Here is a 2500-nt window from a genome sequence, read left to right as displayed (position 1 = left end):
ACACACACACACACAGAAAGAGACACACACACACACACACACACAGAAAGAGACACACACAGAGAGAGACACACACACAGACAGAGCACACACACACACACACACACACACACACAGAAAGAGACACACACACACACACACACACAGAGAGAGACACACACACACACACACACACACACACACACACAGCACTAACAATGTGACTATGCAATACTGTAATAGTAAAAACATTTTACTATTTATTCTCTTTACTTATATGTATTAGTGTCTCGTACCCCCCCCCCCCCAACAACAGTGTGAATTTCCCCATTTTGGGATTAATAAAGGTTTTGGAATCTTTGAATCTTAAACATTTTCCCCAAAATGTGCGTAAATGTGTGTCTCACCGCTCATGGAGGGAAACTGTGGAGGTACTTCTCAGATAGAAGGAGGCTGGCTCTGATGAATCCATCGGCTTCCTGTTTCTGCTGCAGTCACTGAACTGTGATGGTTGAAGAAGACGCAGCTGAGCCGAATCTGGTTCACCTGCGGGCTATTTAACAACGACAAACGCCCCTTTTAATCACCAACACCCCGGGGTCAGTCCAACCTGTGTGAAGAAAACACACTTCTTTACTATTCGGCTCACAAACCAAACACAACCAGCTAATATAAATGTGTAGAAACGTTCACTTTATCCTACGCGCCTTTCACAATCCGCTGCAGCAAAGCCGTTCAAATGTTGTTTTTAGTGAACAAAAAAAATGCAGCTTTGTGGTTCAAATAACAGCCGAATTGTAGAGAAAAACACGTAGATTTACGGGTCGTAAACATTGGTCTGTTGGTTGTTTTAATGTTGCCAATAAACTATAAAACATTACGTTTCACTTTTTTTTTTCTTTAAGGTTTCGCCGCCATTATCTCTCTCTCTCTGTCTCTCTCTCTCTTCGTACAAGAGTAACATTAAAACATACGTGTGAATAATTCGTTTCTTTACCTATATCTTGGTTTGTTTATTTCCTAAGAGGGGGGGTGTGTGTGTGTGTGTGTGTGTCTCTTTCTGTGTGTGTGTGTGTGTGTGTGTGTGTGTTAGTTTGAGGTGGGTAGGTTTCATTGATAAGAAAAAGCCGTTATTGAACGTTACTGTTGGCGTTTACACTGTGATTTAATTACTAAAAAACTATTTAACTTTTTTTGGGATATCAGCCGAATTTGAGAGAAAAACACAAGGATTCACGGGTCTTTAACTTTTATCTGTAAAATGTTTTAATGTGGCTGATAAACTAGGAAACATTACGTTTCGCCGATTTTAAAAGTCGCATTACCGTTAGCATTAGCCTACCGTTAGCTTAAATATTTTCTCTGTCTCCGTGAAGGAAGCGATATATTTTAGGTTAATTCTTGGTGTAGGAAGGGACACAGTTTACCTTTTAACCTCTCAGGTGACGTGTTGTTAGCAGCTTGCTTTAGGTTTTCAAATTAACTTTAGTAAAGACACCAGGGAAGCGTTAATAAGCTCCGAGGTTAAGCGCTAACGAGTGCCATGCTGTAAGCTAACGTTATAGCTAGCTAACCTAGCATTCTCTCCGGTGTTGCGTTCAAGTTCGGCATCCCTGCCGAGAGTTACATCCACAAGAGACAATAATGTTAACAAGTACTGAACAGAACTTTTAGTGGACATTAACAGATGCTGATCATTTGTCCTGTAGGGTTACATTACAGCTTGTTTCGTCTTAATACTGGACCAATTTCAAAGGTTGTATATTCCTTAGTTTAACATGAAACAGCCCCAAAATCACCATCACCAAACCCACCAGACTCCATGTAAATAATCAGGACTTTTAGCGTGTATAGAGCCAGCATATCTCCACCAGACTCCATGTAAATAATCAGGACTTTTAGCGTGTATAGAGCCAGCATATCTCCACCAGACTCCATGTAAATAATCAGGACTTTTAGCGTGTATGGAGCCAGCATATTTCCACATGTAAATGGGTGAATTAAGGGTTTATTTTAACCAAACCAGAGTGGTGATTGTTGGAACAGTGGAAAGATGAACCAAGACGGCTTTTGGTGGTTTTATTTAGTTTCTGTCCACTTTGAATGAAGTGTGTTTTACGATGATAAAAGTACTGATTATTTACATGGAGTCTGGTAGTTTTTTTTTTTTTTTTTTTACATGAAATCGCAGAGAAAACAGATTAATAATACACACTCTGGGTCAAAAATCATATAATATACTCATGTGATGTTGTCATATTTTCTATGCGTTCATTAATTATTATAAATATTTAGTTTTTGCTTAATTATAGATGGATTCATGAAAACGCACAACAAGCTCTCTTCTCACCACGAGATGGCGCGATGTCTGACCTTCCAGCCGCCCGGTAACCAGGGCAACCACACAAAGGAGAGCAGCGATTGGCTGTCTCTCTCAACAGAAGTCACGCGCACAAACAAACTTTGTGACAGAAGTTAACCTTCAAAGTAAAGGTCCTCTATACTAAACCGTCTACATGTA

At 39.9% G+C, this 2500-nt stretch overlaps 1 protein-coding gene across 1 annotated transcript in view; it reads right to left on the bottom strand.

Annotated features, from left to right (window-relative positions):
- The window catches only part of LOC144513276 (uncharacterized), a 9032-nt gene extending 8455 nt beyond the window's left edge, over nt 1-577 (bottom strand). The window contains exon 1 of the mRNA XM_078244306.1: nt 387-577. Within this exon, the coding sequence (XP_078100432.1) occupies nt 387-451 (65 nt within the window). The 5' untranslated portion in view covers nt 452-577. The remainder of the gene's footprint in view (nt 1-386) is intronic.
- Nucleotides 578-2500: the final 1923 nt, after the last annotated feature.

Source organism: Sander vitreus, unplaced genomic scaffold (genome assembly GCF_031162955.1).
Source record: "Sander vitreus isolate 19-12246 unplaced genomic scaffold, sanVit1 ctg201_0, whole genome shotgun sequence".
Taxonomy (NCBI): Eukaryota; Metazoa; Chordata; class Actinopteri; order Perciformes; family Percidae; genus Sander; species Sander vitreus.
Note: the sequence above shows the minus strand (reverse complement) of the source record. Positions and strands in the feature narration are given on the sequence as shown.